Genomic DNA, 22565 nt, shown 5'->3' with positions numbered 1-22565 from the left:
GCATATAGGGATGTGTGTAGATGGATTGATTGAGTTAAATATTTATGATTCATTGAGTTTAATATCTGAATCATATTTACTTATAATCTTTTTTTAAATACGTATATTTTTTACTATCACCGTTTCACACCATTGCTTATGTGTTAATTAATACAAATCCATAAAAATAATATAGTAGATGCTTGTCATGAGCTTATAACTAAATATCTATTTCATAGTTTTGACTTAAAAGGTACATTGAATTCCCTTTTTAAAAATTCATTTATATGCGAAGCGACTTCGTCAGGATTTGTAATATGCACATCATGGCTTCCTTCAGCAAAAACAGTGAAATGATTCGGGCACTGATCTTGAATGGCACGCATTACGTCTATGCCAAATTGTTTTGACGGCCCCAATGAGGTGTTTTCTGTCGCAGATACACACAAAGTCGGAGGTGTGTTAGTTGTAAATATTTTTATCAGGGTCTCTTTTGGTATGGTGGCGTAAGTAATTTTCTTCATTTTAGGATCCCAAGAGAATCTGTAATGAAAATTATAATTTAATTAAGTAATTTAACTTTCGTTGTTTTATGCATTTTATCACAATGAGTAAACTGCCTATTTGCCTCACTTGAATTTTCCATCTTTAGCTGGAATCAGACATCGCGACAAAATGATTTCAGCTTGCTCCTCCGACACATTCCTATTCCGAACAATAGTATTTATTGCTTGTTCATGGGTTATTAGTCTATTGTCTGGCGTGTTGAATCTGAAAAATTACAACATGACAAGTTCGGTGAATATAAATCGAAAAACGACAAAGTTTAAACGACATAGTTTAGCAAATCATTGTTTGATATACCTCCGATAATTTTTGTAATATTCTTCATACAGATATGGGTACCAGAATGAAAATAAACTGGTGCCTAAATAGGTAGAAATTGCAGGCGGCAGGTCTAGATTGATTACTTTAGTCATCCGATGAGGAAATATTGCGTTGTAGAATGCACCTATAAACAAGTAAATATTTATTAATAAATCTAACAATGTCCAACTGTTAATGGCTACCGCAGAAATAAACCACTAATACCATAATTATTACTATATGATTATAGCAATTATATCTAAGAAAAGGAAGTACTTACCAAATACACATGCCATAGAGTGACTCATGTAAATAAAACGCTCCCAATTCATTCGCTCCACGACAATGCGTATAACTTCAATCATGTGCATTTGACTAGGCAGCATGCCAGCAGGAAATGGATCTGATAATCCGTGACCTAAAAAATATAAGTATATTTTTAATTTTGAAAAGCTGAAATGAAAGTTCTGGGTTCTCGAATGAAGACTACTACAAAAAAGATCAAGTATTCTACTGTTAAATTCCTACAGTAGACGCATATATCATTTTATTTTATTTTTTACCTACTGTTTAAATATAAATATTTAGATACCTGGTAAATCGACCCCAACATAATAATAAGTGTCAGGTAGTTTTTCAACTAAAGGTATGAAGGTGGCAGCACTGTCCATATATCCGTGACATAATAGTACTGGCGGGTTTGAGCGTTGTCCCCATGAAACAACTAGAATATAAAAATAAAGTCGATCAAAAACATAATATTTTTTTATTTCAGTATGAAAATATTTATTAAAAAAAACTTAATTAATAATATCGCGAACTGAAAACAATGTTACATAATTATTTGCAAAGTACTTTGTGTCAAATTCAATACAATTTGTATTCGAAAATCGTGGGTAAAACAAGATGACGATCGTGACCCAACTCACATTAACATTATAGACATCACTAGTCGACTTTAGCTCTCTTGACGTAACTGTTTTAGTTCGGAAATTTTAACATTTTGTTAACTATGGGTTTCCTTCTTTAACTTTTAAGTTAGTAGGTACATACATATATCAGTAGGTATATTATCTCATTTATAAAGATTTGATTGTTTACATAAATAAACAGATAATTAATAAATAAATGAACTTATTTAAAATAAAATACAATTTATATTTATTTTATGAGTAGATACAAATCTAAATACCTAATCATTTCCGAACGATAACTTAAATGTTTCCGTAAACACGAACCTTTTGCACTTAATTTTCTATTTAATGCACATAAATTACACTTATTTTGTTATTTATTTACGAATTTTAAATACTTACGTGCTAGTCGTCCCCAAGGAGCGTCGAAAAACCATTGCTTTGTCTTTTTATTTGCCATTTTTCTAACAAAACATGCAGTAGAGCTCACACTTAGCTGCTGCTATAGAATGACGAATCATGATAGAGTTTGCCTTGAGCTTCGGCTATCTCGTAAAAAAATCTCGCTGTCATTCGTCATAAACATAACGTATTTTATGCCTCCTGGATGCATTCACCTAGGTACGGTACCTATGGATAATCCAGTGATGTATTAGTTGCAATTTAGTTAAGTAACTAACGTTAGTTTAGGTTAGGTTTAAGTTAGGTTCTATATTAGGGATCCATGAACCTAGACCTACCTAGTTACTTAGTTAAGTAAGTCGGTACTTACCGACTAAGTAAGCATTTCTAGGATTCTACGTAGGTTCTTCAGCATTCAGGTAGGTATTTCAGTAAGAAAGCAAATTAAATATTCCGCTATGGACTTGGACTATTTTGATAACCTACCCCATTCCATTGTTTCGAGTTCATAGCAGCTGTATAGTGCATAGGGCAGATTGCTGCTTACCTACTAAGTACCTACATACTCAATTTAACCAAACCAGCTGGGTGTCGGAAGGTAAACTCAGGCCCCCTTATTATAAAACGAAGACTATAGAAGTTCCGAATTAAAACCGTCAGACAAATGATTTTTATGAAATCTCTGGACCATAATAAACGAGTTTTAAACAACTGATGAAGTATTTTTAGTGTAGGTAAGTAAGTACCTACGTTTTAGAATAAGATGGTAAGTCTGTACCTAGGCCTATAACCAGCCTATAACCTATAACCAAAGCACCGTATGATATGTAAGTGCTTATGATCACCTCTGCAAACTGTTAGAGGCGGCGAAGGAAGTGTATTTACCATGGTCACTATAATGTTTGATATTAAGCATATTTAATGTCACTAGTAAGAACTAACCTACCTACAGTAATAACTTTAATTGCATTTAATGCTTTAAGAAGCTACAATTAAGTATGCTTATCTGCCTATGTAGGTACTCGTAGGTATTGTTACAGTCTAATGTACCTATTCTTTTCCCTGTGTTGTATTGTACCATTTACCTATCTACCTATACAAACTTATTTAAGTATGAGGTAGGTAATACGGATTATAGAATAACTTAAATTACTTATAGTTAGTTAGTTAGGTAAGTCTTATACTTAAGTACTTAAATAATAAAAAAATGAAATACGCAAGTTAACTTTATTCACATGCACCTCTTTACCAAAGGCCTAAATCTAATCACAATTTCGACAAACAAGCGTTAAACGGCCGGTCCAAAAACTCAACAACATAAGGCGCCACCTCTCTCGCGTTAGTCACATGTAAATCATGACCACCTTTTACAAACACAGTTTCATGATTCGCAGCTGTCTCCTGAATGACTCTCATCATATCAACACTAAACTGGGTAAAGGGATCTTCGGGTTTCAGCTCTGAAGAGGTCACGTTGAGGGTCGGTGGTGTGTGTCTTGTGAATATGTGGGTGAGGGTTTCTCTTGACAGGGTTATGTTGGTGATTTTCTTCATTTTCGGGTCCCAGGAGTAGCTGAAAGGGGAATAATTTAAGGAAATTTCAGGATACTGCATGGAGATTTAAAACGTTACAGCATTTTATTGCCTTATGGGGTAAATAGGTTTGCCATTACGCTGACCAAGAGCGGGTTGGTGGACCCCAACACAAGCAACCTTGTGCTGAAAGAGCTGTCGGGTAAGTGGGCAACCCGACTGTCAGATGTTTTCAAGCTGCCTGAAGGCCTCTGACTGTAGGCTTAACGACTACTGCCGAAGCTGCAACCGGGACGCACGGCTTAACGTGCCGTCCGAAGGACAACACTGTAGGTACCTTTCTAAGAATTCAAATGTGTGCGTTTTATTCTTTGCAATAGTATACTTGTATATCTCTTTGCTTAGCTACACCACAGAATAATAACTAGCACTCTTACTGAAATTTGCCATCGCCAGCTGGTATAAGGCTACGGGACAGTAGAATAGCAGCCTGTTCTTTCGTAACTTTTCTGTTGCGCGCTACCGAGGACACCGCTTCCTCATACGTAACTAGCCGGGGATCAGGGGTATTGTACCTGAGAAGGATAGGTAGGTTATCTTACTTTTTTTCTTTGTTGTGAAATCAAAGCAGATTAACGAAATAAACATAAATATAGAGGAGCTAGCACGGGGAGCAAGACGCACATCAAGACGTGACACAAGTTTTGCGTCGCGCTCACTCACATCGCGCGGTTTCGAGAGCGAGCTTGTCGGAGAACTTTTGTCACGTCTTGTCGTGCGTCAGTCTTGCGCCCCGTGCTAGGCCAGCAGGTTCAGTTATATATTTTTTTAGTTATAATATTTACCTCTTATAGTTCCCATAATACTCGTCGTACAGATACAGGTACCAGGAGCTCAGCTCCGCCGCGCCGGTGGTGGAGGCGGTCAGGAACGACCCCAGTGCCGTGCTGATGTCCAGGTTTATTATCTTGTTTATTGTATTCGGGTATATTGCGTTGTAGAATGCACCTGAAATTAAATAGAATAAGAATATAATAAAATAAAAATACATGCATATTCCCTATTAAGGCCTGTTTCACATTGTTTGGTTAATGACATGCGGTGAGATATAATAGACATGCTGTGACTGTCTACAACATAATAATTAATAGCGAGACAGCATGTCTTTTATATCTCACAGCGAGCCATTATCCAGGCATTGTGAAACAAGTGCTTACAGTTTTATCAAGCGGCCAAAGAACCACACTATACTAGCACCGAGTACCCTGGCACATCCTGGGAAAAAAGTGATATAACTAGCATTGTTTCACTGAGTCAGGTTTCTTAGGTTTCTTCACCTCAGACTGTACCTACCTTATATTAACTGGCTATTGGATGTATAGCTAAGTATTAAACAGTTTGGACAGTTTAACCAACCCGTATCCCTTGAAAAGATGGCAATTAAAACTTAATAACCTAAGTAAGTACTCAATCATTCTATGGCTTAAGAAACGTACCAACTAACCCGCCCATAGAGTGGCTGAGAAAGTTGAACCGCTCCCAGGTCATGTGGTCCACGACGCGTCGCGTGACCCCCAGCAGGTGGGTCAGGCTGGGCAGCATGCCCGCCGGGTACGGGTCAGATAGGCCGTGACCTGCGGGGTTACCACCACCGAACATTAGCAATGGAAGAGTTTTCTGACAGGAAATTTAAATAAAAAAAAGTTCTGCATTTGTCCGATAGATGGCCAACGCTGCTGTGTGTTTTTTAGGAAATGACGGTTTTTATCGTTCTTAACATATTGGGTAAATGGGTGATAGGTTCTAAAAATATTAACATAAAGAGGGCGGGAAAAAACGCTTTCAAAAATGATGTTATGTTTTTTCAATAGGAGGTTTTCTGATTGTTGATTAAAAATATAATAGTTCCAAAATTGTCCGATAGATGGTAGCCGGTGCTGTGTTTTATCGTTTGCTGTTAGGATGAAGTTTTCACTAGCGCCATCTATAGTCGGTATTTTTAAGTAGCTGTTATCTATGGTTGAAATTTCCTAATATTATGGGCTTACTTTTACAATTTCAACCAAAATTCACCTGGAAAGTCGAAGGCGACGTAGTAATAACTATCGGGCAGTAGTTCCAGTAGGGGGATGAAGGTGGCAGCACTGTCCATGAAGCCGTGACACATCAGCACCGCTGGGTTGGCCGGGTGACCCCATGATACCACTGCAAGAAACATGATGCTGTACTGGTTTTGCAATTTACGAAAAAGACATAGGCACCTACAAGTTTACGTTTTCTTCTGTCTGCATAGTACCTACTTACATTATTAAATTTTTCAAAAGTTTCATGATACTTTCCGCTAGAGGCGCCACTTTGTATGTGATTAAACGAAACTTAATAGTTTATAGTAGTAGTATGGTATTAACTACCTATCAAACAATTTTATAATTCATACTGAAGTACTGCATAAAAAAACTATCATCTGTTGTTACCCGTTGCCAAGCTAGTGTTAGTCGGAGTTTTTCAATATTTTTTTAATAACAAAGGTTTGAGTCAGTTAAAGTTCTACAATTTACTGGACAAGTTGCTAATTCAGTAGGTACTTACATGCAATCTTCCCCCAAGGCGCGGGCAGAAACCATTGTTTTGTTGGTTTATTTGGCATTTCACTAAATGTTTGTTTCAGTACAAAACACGGCAAAACAAGCCGTGGAGTTTATCAAACTAATGTCTTAACGCTATCTTAAAAAATCGTCTTCGTCACGATAAATGGTTTTATACCTACCTACGTAGGTATTATCGAATGTTTTTTTGATATACTTAGGTATTTGGTTGATTGAGAAAGATTATAATTTATATCCACAGATACATACTTATATTACATTGCATTGGTGATACTCTACGTCGCAATTTATCCTAATCCTAATCCTAACTAATATTATAAATGCGAAAGTAACTGTGTCTGTCTGTCTGTCTGTTACTCTTTCACGCCAAAACTACTGAACGGATTTGAATGAAATTTGGTATACATATGGTATAGACCCTGGGAAAGAACATAGGCTAATTTTTATCCCGGAATTCCCACGGGAAAACTTTTTAAGGCGAAGCGAAGCGCGCGGGAACAGCTAGTCTATCTATAATTTGCTCCTTCCATTGAAATTTTGATTTAAATTTCTCTACTACAGTGCCAATTTCTCCATTGTCGGTTATCTATCCGACAGGGATTGATTTATAAATTAAACGTCATATCCATATAAAATTCATGACAGATGTGTCAAAAGTTAACCACTACTCCCTGATTATTATGCTCTAACTGAGAATGGAGAAATTGGCTCTAAGTATTTTAAGAACTGTATTAGGTATTATCCTGTTAGTAATTTTTACTTTTAAGTTTTCGGGTCAATTAAAACTCAAAAGTTACAGCTTAGATTTAGTATATTTGATCAAAATTCTTCTAATTCCATTTTCAGTATTAAGTTTTAACAAAACGTAGTCGGAGTAAGCGCGCGACGCATCTAACGTTGTATTTAACCGTTGACAGTCTAGTGTTATGCGTTGTGCGTTGTTAACGTCGTTGTCACGTTGATATGCGATAAGTCTGACGGGAGAAGCAGTTTCTTGATCTTTTCTGGTGTCTGCCTTCTCGTGGTGAAGCCTGAAAAAGAAAGGCAAAGATTGAGCTTGAAAGCCGTATGAGTACCGGTAAATAAAATGTAGACATTTACTAAACCTCGTTTCAGCTAAACGATTCCTGTGACGTTATGGAGACGTTTTGAGTTTTGCGGTTTTTGAGATATATCGCATAAATCCTAATCCTAACTAATATTATAAATGCGAAAGTAACTGTGTCTGTCTGTCTGTCTGTCTGTCTGTCTGTTACTCTTTCACGCAAAAACTACTGAACGGATTTGAATGAAATTTGGTATACATATGGTATAGACCCTGGGAAAGAACATAGGCTACTTTTTATCCCGGAATTCCCACGGGAAAACTTTTTAAGGCGAAGCGAAGCGCGCGGGGACAGCTAGTAAATTATACATTTGTAATAATTTGTATACATTTTGTCCATCGTTTTAATGTAGGTATATGCGTAGTATCCAATGAAACTAAGTGAAACATTTATTATTTCCGAATAGCATTGCTACGTACAGTATAATCATCTTAGCTAAAAAACAAGGTATTTATTTATTAAAGTATTCTTTTATTGCACAATAATATATGTCATTCTAAAATAGTTTAAAACTTATATACTTAAGTATATATTTCAAAAGATATATAAATATAAACCAAACCGATGTGAAGTGATTAATGAATTAAGTATCATTATCACGACCCATTAAGTACGTCCCCACTGCTAGGGTCTCCTTCACGGGTCTCCTTCCCATGAAGGAAGGGTTTAGGCCTAGTCCACCACGCTGGCCAAGTGCGGGTTGGTGGACAAAGTTAGGAATTAAGTATAAAATATATAAGTAATATACAAATTTACCTTCTGAGGTTAAATTTTCCCTGAAATTTCAGCACCCATTGGTCGAAGTCTACAAACAAGTCTTGTAAACCGGAGCTCGCCTTACACTCCACAGACACACGATAATCTGTAAGAAAGAATGCTTTTTTATATCATCGACAGTACACCACCAATCACCTGGGGCACGGGTCTCCTTCCAATGATTGAAGGGTTTTAGGCCTAGTCCACCACGCTGGCCTAGTGCGGGTTGGTTGGCCCCAACCAACCCATTAGGGTGCTTACATAGAGAATCGTATCGTAATAGGCGTAGTAGGCGACTGCCTACTGCCTAGGTAATTAATATAAATTATAACGAGAACTTAAATAATATTGCATTGTTATTTTTTTCTCAGAACATAATTAAGTAAGTAACATGACTGAGTGTTACCGTAAATACCATTTAATTGCGTAAGATGGTACCTACTTCTAGTTTTTTTACTAAGGGAAGTAAAAAATCCTCTTTAGGTTTTTCCCGTGGATATAATTTTGACAAGATGACCATGAGGTCATGACCATGAGTATGAAACTTGGACCTTTGAACCTGTATGTATTTATGTAACCTATCTAAGTAACTACTTATGACTTGTAGATGAAACATATACATAATATAGTAAATCGCATTCAGAGAAATGCACTTGGCCAGAGACAAAAAGTTATTTCCAGAATACCTATCTAGCGGCAACCTACGACAAGACGCGGCAAAAGATTTTTTTATCACCCCTTGTCGTGTGCGTCTTGCGCTCCGTGCAGACTGTCAAGTCAAGTTTGTTTTATTGTACTGAAAATCGGGTTAGTTTTAATTATAAATTAGTAGGTAGGTACTTATATTACAAAGGTTTGTAAGCGAGGTGATCGACCGAACCAACCTTGTAAAGTTCATAAAAATAAATGAATGTCGTCGGACGAACGCAAGGTACTTGCAATAATCTACCTACCTCTACCTATCTCTATACATAATAAGTAAAGAATATTAAAGCTATCGATTCCTTATCATTAAATTATTTCTTAATTTGAAAGCCCATCAGTGTCGTCCCTATCGTAAACAAAGAAAAAAAATACCGAAAATACGTCCAAAATCCCGGACATTGAACACTAGAAGCAGCATAACTTATGAACTGCTTAACTGATTTTAATGAAACATGGCTAAGGACACTTGGGGTAACATAACCTACGACGGCTACGACCAACGAAAAATCAAAACGAAAAACGGATCAGCCGTTTGGAAGTTACGCTACTACAGAAAGATATGCACGCACTAGGTCATGCAATACCGCAATACCGGTATTGCCTAATACCGGGATCCCGGACAAAATCCAAGCTTTTTTCAATACCGGTATTGAAAGTTAATACCGGTATTGAAGTAATACCGGAATCGGACATTTTTTAGGCTATAAATCAAGCGATTGATTGAGATATAGTTAGCCTTGTGCTCCTATATACTATGAAAGTACACTTGATTTCAACCGTTACATGCGGTTTTTGGCCTTTGGAAACCTACTTGTTGTCCATGCGTTCTAAAATTTTAACTCTAATACTCAATTCTCGTAAAAAATATTACATAATACAGGATTTGATTGCTTTTTCTTGTTGTATTTTGCCCGATACGACCTTTATTAATATCGGTATTAATACCGGGATCCCGGTATTAGAACTCAATACCGGTATTGAAAATATTACCGGTATTGCATGCCCTAGTACGCACACAGACACGTTAAACTTATGACACCCCTATTTTTCCGTCGGGGGTTAACAATCAAACCTTATTCTACTTGCTCCACAGTCTGACCCACAGCGATTGCATATAATAAGAACAATATGTGTGGAGTTGTGGACATCTAACACACGGCTATTCAACCCCAAGCTAGGTAGAGCCTATAATATCGTTATCGGACAGCTGATATTTCTATACAGATACCTACATAGACAGACACTTATGTATTATATGTATGTATAAATATTAACACCCAAGACCCGGGTTCAAATATCTGCCCTGGCCGGGGATCGAACCCGGGACCTTCGGTATAGCAGTCACGGTCACTATAACCACTACACCATTCGGTCGTACACGAAAAACTTAATTACTTAACGTAATTACCACAAAAACTTAGCCAGTATTTAACAGATGTTTAGCGCTGTCAAACGCTTACAAAATCTGTCAAATTTCGTTTTAAAGTTTTAAACACTTGTTAAACAGTGTTTGAAGTTTTTTTGTGGTAGTACAGTAAAGATTTAAGTACAAAAAAACTTACCATCGTCCTGATTCCAAACAGCCATTATTATTTTTCACTTCCACACTCACAATAAAATGTACCAATAAAAATATTTTTTATTGTAAATTTTATATTATTTTTTTATTACTATGTCTTTGTACACGAGTTATAAAAACAAATGCTGCACAATGTTTTGTTTTTAAATAACAATTATTGTTATTCTTGTGTGGCTCACTCTGTTTGTAAATAAACACTGCGTCACATTGATAGCAGGGTTCAATGGATGCCTGCTAGTGCTGTATATTATTTCGATTAAAAGTTATCGATCATTTGTAAATGATAAGGGCCTTACTATCGAAACTTAAACACATGATAAACGCTGTCAGTGCCGTATGAATGTGTCAAAGTTTGATGTAAACAAACACCCAATAATCAATGTTTTTTTTACTAGATAGATCTACTTTTTGGATCAACATCAACAGGGCGAAATTTCATCAATGATCAAGGAATCTCTGGACTGAACAATGGGCTGCAAAAATAGGAATTTACTATCCTTTGAAATTTATCTTTTAATTAGAATATCTCCTTGTATTTTATTTTAGATGCGAACTAGACCCTACAAAATAATAATTCCGATCACTACCTATTACTTACTAAGTATATTTATTTTTAAATAGTATTAGACAAAGGTCAAACTAATACTGACACTTTCCTCTCGTAGCTATTCTATTGGTCCATTAAAATTATGTTCACTATTGGTCGTCATACCATAGGTCTAATGCTGTTTGGAATTAAGTGTAGGAAGTATTTATATTATCGATACATCTTCGTTAACCCATCACTAGCAAATACGCGGAAACTGCAGGCCTATTCTGAAACCGGTCGTTTGTGATTTCACTTTTACTTCGCACAGTCATATACTAACAATATGCGAACAAGATGGAGTGTCATATGTGTCAGTGCAAAAAAAAACGTCACGACAAATAACACTCCACTTCTACCTTTGAGATACATAGTTCGGTTAGAATATTTTTGACTTTATTCATTGGTTGTTCTATTCTAATCTATTCTCTGTGTGGTGGGTCTGAGTGGAACCTTTGTGCATATCCCCAAGGTCAAAACAGCCTTCCTAAGCTTGGACCATTTCCCACCACGCTGGTCCACTGCGGGTTGGTGGGTTCTCATATCTAGATGTGCTAAATCTAGATATGCAGGTTTCCTCACGATGCTTTCTGACTGAGCTACCTCCGCTTTGGTTGTTATTAGGTTGAACTTAAAACGGTTTAACAGTTAACAAAATGCCCACACTTTTTCGCTTTGTTTTGCATGTGTATCTCTCTATCTGGTGTATATCTCTATATTGTTAATCTAAGCACTGGGCACCTCTAGCGATTGTGTATAACTACTTGGCTTTATCGGGTAACTAGGCTAGGAGGTTTAAATGTGGCTCTGGCGTTAGCTAACACTGGTCATTGCCTATAAGCTATGCCATAAGCATATAAGACGAATTTTACTGTTAGTTGCTTGATCTGTTTATATTTTTTGATGTTTGTTAGGTACACTGATCCAAAAAAGGGGTCGGATAATTTTTGTAATGTACCTACCCCATAAAGAAAGAAGGAAATACTGCCTATATAGATAGTTAAAACATAAAAAAAGAAAAAAAAAAATATTGCACAATATAAAACAGGAAATGCACGAAGGCTGGCAAGTTGTCAACCTCAGGTTACAGGCAAGTGTAGGTAATAATTAGTTACTTATTTAAAAATGTAAATAAATAATTGTCGCCGTACATATAGGAAGGATGTAAGTAGGTAATTAATTACCTTAACGAAATATTCTTATTCTTACTAAGTAGGTATACCTACCATCAATGATTTCAAAAGGAAGGATAGGCCCTTCAGAACATTTTTACTCAAACCTTCTTCATACAAGCAAAATAACTGTTATCTGTCATAATTTGTTTGAACTATGTCAGTGCCTAGCAACTATCTCGACGACGTAACCTTGTACATGCGTTAATAATTTACCATCCCGGACATTGTTTTATTATTTGCAGGCGCCATATCAATAATTTAAGACAAATCCGACTACTAAAATTAAAGCTGTTTTGGGCTGTAGACCTGTAGAGCGTCCCGTACAAATGGACTAAAAATCACGCTCCAAAACGTAAGTGTGTGCAACAAGAAAATGTTCTCGGAGGATAGTCAACAAAAAATGACGTCCGCACAAGGTTACAGCGCGCGGCCATTGTAGACTTTGGTAGTAAAATAATTATCACTTTATAATGTGTTTATTACTTAATTTAATGGTAATTACCGATGATACGATATTCGATGTTTCTTTTTGACCTTCGTATAATGGTTTTTGCAGCCTTTCACAACACAACTACATATTTATCACAAGATTCACAAGACCATCTCTCGGCCACAGACAACTGTCGACTGAGGAGCGTTGGCCCTAAAATTACGATTTTAGGGCCAACGCGCGGGTGCCATTTTTTTGAGTGGGAGGCCCTGTCCTTACGCTAGTAATATATATGTCAATGCCTACCATAAATGCCCATTCGATATGATTAATTTCGCAATTCGGTAGGTAATTAGGTCTCATTACCATTGTAAGTAATTAATGCCTAAGGTTATTTCTCGTAGGTACCTTGTACTTAGTTGTAGAGCATTAAGTTAGTAATAAAAACAATTTTTTGTATTTAAGTAGATAATTTCTATATTTATTACACAGCAAGTCTCATTGCCATTGTTTCCAATAATTGTAAGTTTTATACAATAATGACTAGAATAGCTACATTACTTCATAGAAAATACTTAGGTACTAAGTCAGATACAATTACTCATACCTCATACATAATACTTACATGAGACTAGATTTTACAGCAAATGTAAAGATTGTTTCAAATTATAACTTAGGTATTTTTATTTTACTGTCCTTTCAAAATCTTCATAAATCGTGCAGTCATAGTTATTGGGTATTTTACAATTTTATTGGTATTACCTACCAATCTTGATTTAAGCATCTGAAATATTTACAACTTACCTACATTTTTCATACACGAAATACGAGGGTTAGGTACATTCATTTAGTACCTATAAGTACAGGGTGATTGCTAAGTCGATGTAAGTTTATCCTTACAATAAGTTGTAAGAAATTAGGTGATTCACTTAAATTAATAAATAGATATAAGTACATTAAGTAAGTACTCAGATATGTATAGTTGTCCTTTAGTCATACAATTGAATAGCGCCATTCAATGAACGTGCTAGCGATTCAGTCAAAAAGGAGATTCAACCAGATGCCTGCGACATATACACAATTACATAGAGATATGTACTATTATAATATGGTCAAACCGTTAACATTGTCCCGGATAAAGTCTTTACCGATCCTACACCACTTCTCAACACCAAATCACTATTAGAACATCTTTCCCTTTCATTCTTTGACAACATGTAAGTACTACAGGTACGTTAACCTACACCAGACACCTGAAATGAACATACCTAGTAACATCCGATCACTTTCACTTCATCCCCCTTTCTGTGTCCATTTCCCGGGCAAAGTTCGCATAGCAAAATTTACGTCTTCTTGTGTGGAAAGACGACCAAACATCGACACTTAACAGTCGAAGCACAGTCAAATCTTCTCCGTCCTTTATTGTACAAAAAATATTACAAATTATTGTTTATATTATTTTGAAACGACCAAAACTCGGCTTCACTTATCATCACTTTCACTTCACCGTAATATTTCCCGGGCAGACTTCACACTATAGGAATATTAGACCCCAATCATTATGGATTTTTCCCTGGCAAAGTTCGCATAACATTACCCAACTTCACAGTCAAACCAAATCTTCTTTCTTTTCCGGGCTATAATCGGCTTTTTCCAACGGACCTTGGCATTTTTTTAACCAACAAAACCTTCTTCACATATCGTCACTTTAACTTCACCCTTCTGCATAATTCCCTTGGCAGAGTTCACACTGCAGATCTATTAGACCCCTTGTGAATTACTTCCCGGGCAAAGTTCTCACAGTATATCAGACGTCTTCGTCCCGGTTTTTAGACGTTTTTGTCCCGGTTACTAGACGTATTCGTCCCGGTTACTAGACATCTTCATCTCTTTCTTCTGGCCTGTGTCGGTGCAGCACAGCGAGTCGCTGCTGCGTGACCTCCAGGTGGTGCTTCCGCCATTTTATACGCCGGTTCTGGAACCAGACTTTCACCTGGAAAGATATATATTTGTGAGGAAAGAGGTAAGTAAGTATAAGCCGATTTGAACTGCGTGAAGCCTTTGATATAATAATGAGTGCATGGCTTTTGAACGGGTGATCAGGCTGAAGAAATATGGATGACCATGGCGTCTAACGAATTCATCAGTATCTTACCTTTCGCGCACCCCTACGTCTGCCGGCCAGCCCATGCGCCAACGCATATATTACATATAAAGAACAGGTGAAACATTACCTCTCGCTAGTTCGTACCGCAACCAGGACAACCAGGTGGATCACTCTATATGACGAAAAGCGAACTCTCGGAGCACTACTGCGCGAGCCACCACTCTATCTCGCTGTATTAAACATGCCGATTATATGACAGCTGCCGTTCTTTCGTTTCTCGTAAGTCTATCCCTCCTAAGTATTAGCACGGGGCGCATTTAAGACGTGATAAAAGTTTTGCATCGCATAGCCTCAAGAGCGAGCGCGACGGAGAACTTTTGTCACCTCTTAAATGCTAACCCTCGTCGACCCCTACCTGCGCCTCGGTGAGCTGAAGCGCGTGCGCGAGGTACAGGCGCTCGGGGCCCACCATGTACTGCTGCCGCTCGAACTCCGCCTCCAGCCGCTCCAGCTGTTCTGGGGTGAAGATCGTGCGGATACGCTTGCTGCGGCCTGAGCTGGAATGAGGAGTGTGGTCAGAGATGGAGGGCTTGAATACTTAAGGTAGCTACTACTCGTGCGAATAAACTTGGGACCTGACCAGCAGTCAGCCGTCGGGTACACGCCCAGTCGGGCGTCCCAGGTAACGATGGCGTGACGTGGTGCTAGCCGACTGGCAGGACACATCACAGGACCATAGACTAAGGGTGGGTTGCACCATTTAACTTTAACTATTACAAACGTCAAATCCCTTGGCGAGAGAGATCAATCTTCAAGGGATTTGACGTTTGTGATAGTTAAAGTTAAATGGTGCAACACACCCTAAGGGCGTCTTGCACAACAAAGTTAAATAAAATTAAATAGTTTGTCTCTTGCTCTGACAGTATAATGTCAGAGCAAGAGGTCATAGATTTAATTTTGTTTAACTTTGTTATGCAAGACACCCTTAAGTGTATTAGTCTATGACAGGACCGAGGAAAATGGCAAATTCTAGTATCGGAGGCAAGAACCGGGGGTCACGCCGGGTACGCCAAAGCTAGTTAATATGACCTCAGGTGCTCAGTTAATTAGCACGAGTAGAATTTATGTTCCAGACAAAGCACTAAAGACAGCGACAATAGCTCACAAAGTTGGAAGCTTAAGTGGCAGTGGACTGGTCACATCTGCCGAAGTACCGACGGTAGGGTTAAACGTGTTGGGGTGATGACTTGCGAAAGGAGGCTGCCGGCTTGTAATGATTGGATGCGGAAAACTATAGACCGCATCCATTGGCGTGATTTGGTAGAGGCCTACGACCAGCAGTGAGCCTGATGATGATGATAATGATTTATGTTCGTGTACTCTTCGGGGGCTGTAGATTTCAACTGTTTATGATTACATATTCTGATGCCGTCCGTGATATTTCAAGTTCAAATTTCCAACAGCAAATGTGCCAGGCTATGTTTTACAGAAGCATCCATTACTTACGTGGACTGCTATAGGCTGATGATGATGACTTATGTTCGTGTTATTACTGTTTTTTCTTCGAGGGCTGTAGATTTCAATTGTTTAGGATTACTGATACTACTCAAAGGTCCAACAGCAAAAGTGTGTTTTCCAGATCGATTACTTACCTACTTGAGCAGGTGATGGAGTGTGTCCGAGGCTTCAGCTGTCCCGTGGGAGGCCGCTCCGGCCGCGGACTGTCTGTTGGGAGTCAAATAGTTTTTTAAGATGGTGTCATATAGGGGTGTAACACATAAATACGATACGACGCCGACGCGTCGTGCCACGAATATTCTAACATATTCTGTGCGTGAAGCTCCTTTAAGTGGCTCTCTTGAGTGGAATCTTTGTATCCAGCCTAGCTCCCGTGTAAATTGTGTTGCAAAAGCTGAGATAGGCGCTCTGTAGGCCCAAGAATACGTAATTTCGTTTCTGTAGTAGATGGACATGCTAGAAGACTGTGTTCAACTGTCTCATCCACATCCTTACATGTCCTACATAAGGGACTAGTTATGAAACTTGTTACGACTCTCGCGCTCTCTTTCGTTAAATACCTGCGAGTGGGAAGGAGACGTTTTTACGACGTGATGTCGTATCGTGTTTATGTGTGGGATCGTTTATAGTTATAATTTGGGTAAGTAATGTAAAAACATATTTTATTGAATTTCTGTACCAAAATATATAGCGCGGACGTTCGCGACGGATGATAAAAATTAAATGTGTGAAACCCTAGAGCGCGTACAGCGACGCGGAGCTGTTCTATTCTACCGTATCGCCTTTTTACCAATAATTTTAAACAAATGACAAATCTCCACGAAATGGACACTAACTAGTAAAGACTTCAAAGGTTACCTAATTATTACCTATGTATCGAGGCCAATGTGCGTTACGTCATTCAGAACTAGACCTAAAACCTAGATATTTAAATACGTTTGTAGCATCGGAGTGACCGAGCGTGTGAATGTGAATAATGTTGAAGATGTTGGTGAAAGTCATTATTTGAATATGCTAGCGCCTGAACGTTAGGATATGGCTAAACTATCCGAAATGAAAATTATGCATATTGCATAAAGTAGGCGCTGATAAAGCTTGTTTCCAGTTTCAGTCTAATAATAACATCCCGTTGGCAATTTTTAACTTACTTATATCCTTACATTCATACAAAGTTAATACCGTTTATTTATCAGTTAATAATCTTTGGAGATATCAACATAAAGAAAACATAAATTACAAAAAAATACAAACTAGTAGAGAGCCTATTCAAAAATTACACAACCCTCCGTCTTTTCATTATTATGGGACATGGACCCCGTTCCACGTTGGGCGCCAAATAATGGATTTTGATAAGGTTTTTGATAAAAAAATATTTTTTTAGCGAAAATCGCAGGACTAGCACGGCGAGTCGATAAAAAATCAGAACTTCCGCTTGTAAGCATTTTAACAAAAACTGCCAAGGTCATCTCGTCATGCTAATTACATTTTTTAGAACCTACCTCCTAATCCCTGGTGCTTGCCCGGAATGTAGAAGTTGCAGAAAATACCGCCAGAAATTATTCACCGTCATTAGTGATTTTTAGATTAACTTCTAGATTCCAGGCACCAGGGATTGGGAGGTAGGTTCTAAAAAATTGATTTAGCATGACGAGGGGGAGGGCCTTGGCAGTTTTTGGAAAAACCGCTTTCAAACGGAAGGACTAATTTTTTATCGACTGGCGGCGCTAGTTCTTCTGCGTGGGTGGATTTCAACAAGTCCTAAAAAATCTTCATTTCCGTGGACTTTTTTATCTTTAGGTTTTTTATATTGAAAAAGCGCTTTTATTAAAGTTTTTGTTAATGTTAGTGTTCTTACTTAATGCCTAGCAGATAAGTTAAAAACTTAACGAGATACAGATGATCAAAAATTTCGTGCCACGGCGATGAAACATGCGTTCACGGCAATGAAATAAGCGTCCACGGCAATGAAAAAAACATCCACGGCAATGAAACTAACGTCCACGGTAATGAAAGAACTGTGCTATGGATATAAAAGAATCAATCTTTAAAAAAATCTGTGAGGGAAACGCAAACTTAGACAGATTATGTATGGTAAAAATATTTGGATAGATATTGGAACGAAAGAAAGAACGACAGTATGTATAAAATAATAAAGAATGTAGTGAGATAAAGATAAAGATAAAATACTCTTTATTTCACACAAACAGTAACAGTATTACAAACATGAAAAGAAAATAAATAGCACAATCGGCGGCCTTATTACTAAAAGTAATCTCTTCCAGACAACCAATTTGATAGGAAATAGATAGATAGAAAATGGGTATCGTGAGAAAACAAAAGATATTATGGAATTCTTTAAGTAGTATTATGGGGTACGTATTGCGACTTATAAAAACGAAATGTTTAATTTCACATTAATATCGTTCACAACAAATATAATTAACCTTACCTATTATAACATCTATATTTTCATAAAGTATAATATTATACATGTTGCCAGTGATGACCTACGGTGCCGAGACGTGGTCTTTAGGCCTCTTAAATAGGCTTGGAGTCACCCAGCGAGCTATGGAAAGGGCTATGCTCGGCGTATCTCTACGTGATCGAATCAGAAATGAAGAGATCCGTAGAAGAACCAAAGTAGCCGACATGGCCTATCGAGTCAGTAAGCTGAAATGGCAGTGGGCCGGACACATTGCTCGAAGGACTGATGGTCGGTGGAGCAGAAGAGTCCTCGAGTGGAGACCACGTACCGGCAAGCGCAGCGTTGGGCGGCCCCCCGCGAGGTGGACGGACGATATAGTCAAGTCAAGGGAAGCACTAGATGCGAGCTGCCTCCGATCGTACAAGGTGGAAATCATGGCCTATGTTCAGCAGTGGACGTCCTATGGCTGAGATGATGATGATGATAATATTATACAGCATACGAACTGTTAATTTTATGTAAAGTACATAAAATATATTATGATATGACATGATCTGTGCTGAATTACAAATCACCGAACAAACCACCAAAAGCACCAAAACCTAAAGATAGGTGCAGTTAGGTGCACATGTTTGTCAACAGCGAAGTGGGGCGCAGCATGTGCACTTAACCGCTCCTCCTCGCTTTCCTCGTCATCGCACCTATCTTAAGGTTTTGGTGCTAGGGGTTTTGATGTTGTGTAATTTTACACAGATTACGTGCTATGATATAATATTTTATGAGCTCTATGCTAAATGAAAGTATATTTTAATTGATATAATATATAATATGAAATGCAGTTTATCATCATCAACCTATAATCATCCACTGCTGGACATAGGTCTCTCCCAAGGAGCGCCACAACACTCAGTCCTCGGCCTTCCTAATCCAGCTACTACCGGCTACCTACCTAAGTTTGCACATTTTGACAGCTATGTCGGTAAGCTTAGTCCTGTGACGGATAACCTCTTTTCTGATACGATCCTTTGGAGAAACCCCAAGCGTAGCTCTCTCCATAGCACGCTGAGTGATTTTAAATCGGTGGACCAGTCCCACTGTCAGTGTCTACGTCTCTGCACCATACGTCATCACTGGCAGGGTGCACTGGTTGAAGACCTTTGTCTTCAGGCTCTGAGGAAAGGCCGAGGAGCATATATGTGACGATGATTCCCGAATGCAGCCCAACCCAGTTAGATGCGCTTTTCAGCCTCTTTGTCGAAATTTCTTCTGCCTAGCCGAATAGTCTGCTTGAGGTAGACATATAGTTGTCTCACCAACGATCACCCGCTCCCGTTTTATGTGAAAATTCTACATGACTTTCGTCTTGCCCAAGTTCATACCGAGGCCTACACGTTTTCAAGCAGCATTTAGGCCACTTAGCATCCAGCTGAGTTCCTGCGGAGATGTATATTCTATGCTATTCTATTATCAGCTAGGGGTGTTACCTGCACCTGGCTCTCTCGAATGGAACCTTTGGGCATATACTTTTTTTTCATTGCCATAGCAAATTTTGGCCACGGAAACCACGGAAATGAAACCATGGCGATGAAAATCAAGCTATTAAATATAAATAACAAAAAAAGTATTAACTATTCGAAGAAACAAACACTTTATAAGATGAATATTTTCAAAATGATTTCATTTGAATGCTTCCTCAAGAAGACAAACTTAATTTTATAGAAGTTATATCTATCCACGGCAATGAAAGAAAAAATGTCCAGTGACCAAAAACAAATAAAACTTTCACTATAACGCGAAAACGTGGGCACCTGTGTACCCCTTTCCGCGTCGAGTAGTTAGGCAACACTTGTAAAAAATGATTAGCGCACCGAGGGGGGGACCCAAGTTCATAGATAAAACAATATCCCTGATCATATTTAGGACACGGCGATGAAATGTAGTTCTGGGACACATGAATTTTCACTTACCGTTCGTTATATTCTTTATTTATTTGAATAAATGTATTTCGTAACAATACTTTAACTATTAATGTATCAAATGAAACTAAGTTTAAATCTAAACACTCAATATTTTTTCATCAATGAAGAATAATACAAAACGAGATGACCTGGGGACAAACACGGCAATGAAAGATTTGGAGGTTTAATATTTTTTTGTAAAGTATCCATTAATCCTATTGATAAAATATTTAGTGCTTCATATAGATTACTATTCCACATAACTGGAAAAAAATATTAGAAAATTAGAACTTTGTTTTTAGTACCGATTTCATTGATGCCACGCAAATTTTGGCCGCGGGAAATTCACCCGCGTATAACTTGAGCGCCTTAACTTGAGTGCCTTAACAATACAGTGGTGTCTCAACGTAATTATTGCTGATTCTTAACTAGGTACATCCAACAGGGCTTAATGATGGCTAGTTTTCATTTGATATTCACTTCCACTTACCTTGTCGTATCCCCGGCGGCAAACCCACCGCGCTGCGACAAAAACCGTTGTTATTCAACCGCTGCATGTCGTGATTCGCGTAAAAATAGCTCTGCAAATGTCTCTGGTTCTGATGCAACCGTTCTTGCACACTTAAATTGATCACATCGTCCTCACTGTTCGTTAAACCTAAGATGGCGGCTATGGTGAACGATTTTCCCGCCAAATTCGTCCCTTTTCCGGTGAGGTCCACGCCGAAGGCTGATTGGCTGCTGTCGCCGTCGTCGAGCGTGGATGTCGGCGAAGCGGATCTGTCGGCGAAGTCGCCGTTGTAGACCGAATGTCGGTCTTCGCCGTCGGCATTCTGCTGGTAGGAGACGGCCAGAAGGTCGGTCAGGTTCGAAGGATATAGCGCGGTGTTCTGTTGCCTTGGCTCCATCATCGTGGCGTTTTTATTTTATTTTTAATTCACTTCGTAAAACATGATTTTTAAATACAGCATATTTTTTGAAAATATCACTGTTTACGAAATTATTTAAAAGAAATTAATGGATTTTTAGTGCATTTAGTTGTTAGTTACTTTAATTAAGACGTAAGATTTAGTTAGTTAATTAGAAGGCCTTATTAAGCCCTAAATGAGGTGGTTAATTTAGCTTTAAATTGGCACGAATGAAGCGACCGCGCTAACTGGCTGGCCGGGAACGATTGCCCTGCGGTTTTATGATTAAAAAGCGAATTTAAAATTGGAGCGAGGGCGGAGCTAGACGTCAAACGATCGGTTTTGGCGCGAAAAAAATGACATCGCATAAAGCGGTCAATTGAGGGTGCATGATTGCCCGAGGTACCCCCTTCTATCAGGGGATGATGGGGGCGTCTGATTGGCTGGCCCTGCGCATGCGGGGAAAGAGGCGTGGTCAGATTTAAGGGGTGTGGTTCAACAGAGATTTGCGGTCGCAAGACCTCTGATTGAGACAGGCCCGGTGCAGGGAATATTAAAACTAATTATGCTAGTAAACTTCAGTCATATTTTATACCCGTTTTGGGTCAGGCTTTCTTGGAAAATCGCCAAAAGCGCTGTGCTATCTAAGATGAAAAATACCACGTTGGGCGCCAATACCTCATGTTTGGCGCCCAACGTGGGCTAACATAATAAAATGTAATATCCAAACCTACTTCATCTTCTTGAAATACGAGTTGGTGTGTGTCTTTAATAATGTCATAATAAGATTTCATCGTATCTACTAAAAATTTAAACGTCGAATAAAATAACGAATCTCAGTCTTACCTTCATATTACACGAATAACGACAGTCAAACACGAGTACGGTGGCCTGCGCCTAAAAGTATACAGGCGGAGTTTTTAAAATAGCGATCCCTGATGATGAAGGGACCAGCTACATCTGTTATAAATCCGGGGACGTGTTGTGTGTGATGTGTGTAGCAGTGGTTTT

At 38.4% G+C, this 22565-nt stretch overlaps 4 protein-coding genes across 5 annotated transcripts; all 4 read right to left on the bottom strand.

Annotated features, from left to right (window-relative positions):
• Positions 1 to 188: 188 nt before the first annotated feature.
• LOC105386264 (serine hydrolase-like protein) lies at positions 189 to 2376 on the bottom strand. The gene is made up of 6 exons (XM_011556782.3): positions 2163 to 2376; positions 1439 to 1570; positions 1127 to 1264; positions 844 to 991; positions 613 to 750; positions 189 to 522 (listed from the first exon to the last, which is right to left on the bottom strand). Exons 1-6 carry the CDS (start codon positions 2218 to 2220, stop codon positions 213 to 215), a joined length of 924 nt encoding a protein of 307 aa, XP_011555084.2. The 5' UTR covers positions 2221 to 2376; the 3' UTR covers positions 189 to 212.
• A 992-nt stretch (positions 2377 to 3368) lies between these two features.
• LOC105386263 (serine hydrolase-like protein) lies at positions 3369 to 6444 on the bottom strand. 2 transcript variants are annotated; one of them, XM_048629921.1, is made up of 6 exons: positions 6285 to 6443; positions 5769 to 5900; positions 5192 to 5329; positions 4541 to 4703; positions 4133 to 4270; positions 3369 to 3735 (listed from the first exon to the last, which is right to left on the bottom strand). In XM_048629921.1, the coding sequence occupies exons 1-6, from the start codon at positions 6340 to 6342 to the stop codon at positions 3429 to 3431; spliced, it is 936 nt and encodes a 311-aa protein (XP_048485878.1). In that variant the 5' UTR covers positions 6343 to 6443; the 3' UTR covers positions 3369 to 3428. The 2 variants fall into 2 exon arrangements, with proteins under 2 accessions (XP_048485878.1, XP_037966673.2); XM_038110745.2 differs by lacking the exon at positions 5192 to 5329 and having other exon boundaries at positions 6285 to 6444.
• Positions 6445 to 7076: 632 nt separating this feature from the next.
• On the bottom strand, positions 7077 to 10626 carry LOC119691908. Its single transcript, XM_048629943.1, has 3 exons — positions 10431 to 10626; positions 8164 to 8269; positions 7077 to 7332 (listed from the first exon to the last, which is right to left on the bottom strand). The coding sequence occupies exons 1-3, from the start codon at positions 10453 to 10455 to the stop codon at positions 7095 to 7097; spliced, it is 369 nt and encodes a 122-aa protein (XP_048485900.1). The 5' UTR covers positions 10456 to 10626; the 3' UTR covers positions 7077 to 7094.
• Positions 10627 to 14466: 3840 nt separating this feature from the next.
• On the bottom strand, positions 14467 to 21557 carry LOC105386280 (homeobox protein engrailed-2a). The gene is made up of 4 exons (XM_048629927.1): positions 21137 to 21557; positions 16398 to 16470; positions 15161 to 15302; positions 14467 to 14631 (listed from the first exon to the last, which is right to left on the bottom strand). The coding sequence occupies exons 1-4, from the start codon at positions 21555 to 21557 to the stop codon at positions 14512 to 14514; spliced, it is 756 nt and encodes a 251-aa protein (XP_048485884.1). The 3' UTR covers positions 14467 to 14511.
• Between the last annotated feature and the right edge of the window lie 1008 nt (positions 21558 to 22565).

The sequence above is a fragment of the Plutella xylostella genome, chromosome 24, assembly GCF_932276165.1.
Source record: "Plutella xylostella chromosome 24, ilPluXylo3.1, whole genome shotgun sequence".
In the NCBI taxonomy this organism is placed as follows: Eukaryota; Metazoa; Arthropoda; class Insecta; order Lepidoptera; family Plutellidae; genus Plutella; species Plutella xylostella.
This window is presented reverse-complemented; position numbering and strand designations above follow the sequence as displayed.